This window comes from Ranitomeya variabilis, chromosome 5 (assembly GCF_051348905.1).
Source record: "Ranitomeya variabilis isolate aRanVar5 chromosome 5, aRanVar5.hap1, whole genome shotgun sequence".
In the NCBI taxonomy this organism is placed as follows: Eukaryota; Metazoa; Chordata; class Amphibia; order Anura; family Dendrobatidae; genus Ranitomeya; species Ranitomeya variabilis.
In genome coordinates this window covers 120,899,710-120,903,528 of record NC_135236.1, presented here as the reverse complement: position 1 = coordinate 120,903,528, position 3,819 = coordinate 120,899,710, and the positions used below count along the sequence as shown (strand labels likewise).

Below are 3,819 nucleotides of genomic sequence, written 5' to 3'. Positions count from 1 at the left end.
CTAACAGCTCTCTATGTAGTATAATGGTCAACCCCACAGACCCTTATATAGTATAATGGTCCTCCCACAGCCACCTGTGAAGTATGATGGTCCAACTAACAGCCGCCTATATAGCATGATGGTCCCCTATCAGTCACTTATATAGTTTGGTGAACAACTTCACAGCCCCTTACATAGTATGAGGGTACATCAACAGCACCCTATACAGTATGATGATACACCCCACAGCCCCCTATATAGTTTGATGATCCACCCTACAGCTCCCCATATAATATATATAGTATAATGATCCCCCAATAGCCCCCTATCTAGTATAAGGCTGGGTTCACATTGCGCTAGGTGTGTCCATCTAACGAACTCGTTTTTAAGTAGTAAAAACGCAATGTAACGCACATACTAATGCGCCCATAGACTTGCATTGTCTAACGCATCGTGACGCATCCCTAAATTGGTATGCGTTTGTCACATAACGTTTTTTTTCTGACGGACCTTCAACGCGGCTTGCAGCGTTCTCGGGTCCGGTCAAGCTAACGCACTACTAACGGAAGCGTTCATTCTGCCATAGAAGGCTATGGCAAACGCAGTCAGACGCAAATCATGAAAAATTTCCAAATAGGACCACACGTTTTAATAGCGTTTGAGGGTGGTCACATGTGTCATGTGACAGGAAATGTGATTTCGGCCATTAAAGGAGGAATATACCAACCACACATTAGGACTACTGCACGTGACAGAGTGTTGCAATACCTCTCCTGAAATGTAAGTACATTTCTATATATATATCTCAGTATACATCATGGGAGTCTGTAAAATGTCCGTCGGATGTGTGTGTACTAAACATGTTGCTTTGTTGCACACAGATGTCGGATACAGATGTCAGCAGCAGCAGCAGCGTGTCTGCGATTTTTTCGTCACAGTCGGTAGGCTTGCACTTTTAAAAACCACTATAATGTTGTGTGAAACTCCATTGTATTGAGCTAGGCATAACAATCCTGTTTATTGTTTTATTGTGAATAGGAGTCTTCTGAGCCCGAGGCTGCTAGACCACCCCCCAAAAAACATGCTAAAAACACAAAGGTACATAGCACACATGTTGAATTTTTCAGGCATAAATTTATTGATCCAATGAATGTTAACATAATTTAATGTTAAAATTTTTTTTTTTACATTTTACATACACAATAGGTGGTGCAACACGGAGGACACAAAAGAAAGAAGGTCCCAAGCCGTCTGTCGTCGCCACAACTGCCAGTGGTAAATATCAAATTAGAAATATTCTATCCAATATTTATCAACAATCTATCTATTCAATTTCTATCTACTATACCTATAAAATATCAACTATATCGCTCCATCTATTTGTCAATCTATATCTATGTATATATCTATATCCATGTATCTATCTATTTATCTATCTATCAATATCTATGTATCTATCTATATATATCTATGTATATATCTATATCTATGTATCTATCTATAAATATGTATCTATCTATATCTTTGTATCTATCTATCTATATCTATGTATCTATATATCTATCTATATCTATCTATATCTATGTATCTATCTATTGCTATATCTATGTATCTATCTATCTCTGTATATATGAATATGGCCATCCAGTGAAATTGAAACTATCAACCTAACTTTTTGTGTTTACCTAGTCCAAGTCAGCGGCCAAAAAAAAAAGGATTGTCGTTGACGAAGAGCCATTGACTATCCACAACGAGACACTGATCAACCTTGTGGAAGCCAACCCCTCCATATGGGACCAGAGCGACAGCACCCACCATGACATCGTGAAGAACCGGAAGTTGTGGGATCAAATAATCTGTCACTTTGATCCCCGATACATGGAGAAGTCTACAACCTCAAAGAAAAAAATTGGTAAATATTGGTGACGTAACATCGGAAAATGTAAACAAACAAAAAAAATCTATCCTATCAACCTATCCACTTGTTGTCTATCTCTCAATTATGAACTATCTGTACACTATCTATCTATACACTATTTCTAAAAACTATTTCTTAACTATCTATCTACTATTTATATATCAACTATCCTAGCAAACTATGAAAAATGTTTCCTATATCTTAAAACTATCTGTCTACTATTTTTATGTATATATTTTTTTTTAAATTTAAAGCCGATGCTGTCCATACCCGTTGGAAGTCCATCCGCGATCGCTTTGTCCGTGACTACCGGAACAATCACAATGCTCAAAGCGGATCCAGTGGTAAACGGGTGACCCCGTATGTGCATTACGACCAACTGCTCTTTCTTCAAAAAACATTGTCTCAGCGCTCGTAAGTACAAATACGTCTGTGTGAGAGACACAATTGTTTTAAGGAAACTAATTTACTTTATTTATATTATTTTTTTTTTGGGTTACAGCACGATATGCAGTACCGCTGCTCCTAGACCGACAGAGGAACTGGAGCCTTCTCCAGTGGAACCAACGCAAGCTGAAGATGTGTCTGGCATCAGCGAGCCACGATCTGCGGACAGAAGCACTGTTGCTGCAGGTGTGAGTGCCCGGTTGCAATCACAGCGTGGACGCAAGCGAGCAACACAAAAAGATGAAGCTGATGCAATTATCGTGGATGGACTCCAACGGGTAGAGGACATGTGTCGCAGTGAGCTGAAAGACCTGAGGCGAGAAATTACCGAGCTGCAAGCACGCGAGTCTGTATACTCTGCTAATGAGTGGAAGCTACTTTTCTTATCCTATGTGCCTGTAGCACAAAATATCCCGGCACATAGAAACTTTATGTTTAGACAAAGACTGAACGAGCTTCTAGAGGAATTTGTGGGCCCACAAGAACCCGCTCCATCGGGAACTAGAAGAATGGACTTGCCGGCCTACAACCCTCAATATAGAGGCCGGGGTGAAACGAGCGTGGAACCTCATAGACAATGTAGCAGTCCATCATATAGTTGGGCAGACAATACGCCCGTGCAGTACCAAAGTCTTTAGTACAGTTCAGTGTCCCCAGCCAGGTGCAATTACCACGTTGCAAGTTTCCCTTTTTTTTTTTGTTATGTTTTTTGTTGTGAATTTCTATTTTCCTTTTTTTTCATCCCTATGGGATATCATATGTTAAACCTGTGTACCAAAAGTTTGTTGGAAAAACCCATAAACATTTTGTAAACTGTTTCAAATTTAAGAATCTTGGATGACTTTAACTTTTAACACAACACAACTTTATACACGACATAAGGTAATTTTTTACACGACATCAGGTTAAAAAACTTTTTACACGACATAAGGTAACTTTTTACACTATGTCACTTTTTACACGACATCAGGGTAACTTTTTACACGACATCAGGTTAACAACATAACTTTTTACACGACATCAGGAAGACTTTACAATATTTTCACACGTATCTGTCTTGCCATGGAACATGGCCTTCATGTGTGAAGTAGTGTGCAAATTGATCACGAATCCTCATTATTTGTGCTGTTGACCGAACTGCATTCGATTCAATGCTACTGAGGTTCGACTCACAATCATCAGGGTCTACCACCTGGGTTTCATGTCTCGCCACAAAATTATGCAGACAGATGCACGCCTTCACAACACGGTCCACATTTTCTGGTTGCAGTTGCATGCAGGTTAGTAAAGTCCGCCATTTTAATGTCAAAATCCCAAAGGCACACTCCACATAACGTCTAGCCCGGCTCAAGCGATAATTAAAAATGCGCCTGCTGGAGTCTAGACTACGGCTTGAGTAGGGCTTCAGGAGATTTTGTCCTAGTTGGAAGGCCTCGTCACCAACTAAAACATAGGGCAAACTTGGGCCTTCGGTC

At 39.9% G+C, this 3,819-nt stretch overlaps 1 protein-coding gene and 1 long non-coding RNA gene across 2 annotated transcripts; both read left to right on the top strand.

Moving 5' to 3' along the window:
* Positions 1 to 408: 408 nt before the first annotated feature.
* LOC143773423 (uncharacterized) lies at positions 409 to 1,230 on the top strand. The gene is made up of 3 exons (XR_013215178.1): positions 409 to 920; positions 1,018 to 1,077; positions 1,186 to 1,230. It is a non-coding gene; the product is annotated as an uncharacterized LOC143773423 (long non-coding RNA).
* Positions 1,231 to 1,533: 303 nt separating this feature from the next.
* Positions 1,534 to 3,454, top strand: LOC143773422 (uncharacterized). Its single transcript, XM_077260878.1, has 3 exons — positions 1,534 to 1,891; positions 2,152 to 2,311; positions 2,400 to 3,454. Exons 1-3 carry the CDS (start codon positions 1,858 to 1,860, stop codon positions 2,980 to 2,982), a joined length of 777 nt encoding a protein of 258 aa, XP_077116993.1. The 5' UTR covers positions 1,534 to 1,857; the 3' UTR covers positions 2,983 to 3,454.
* Positions 3,455 to 3,819: the final 365 nt, after the last annotated feature.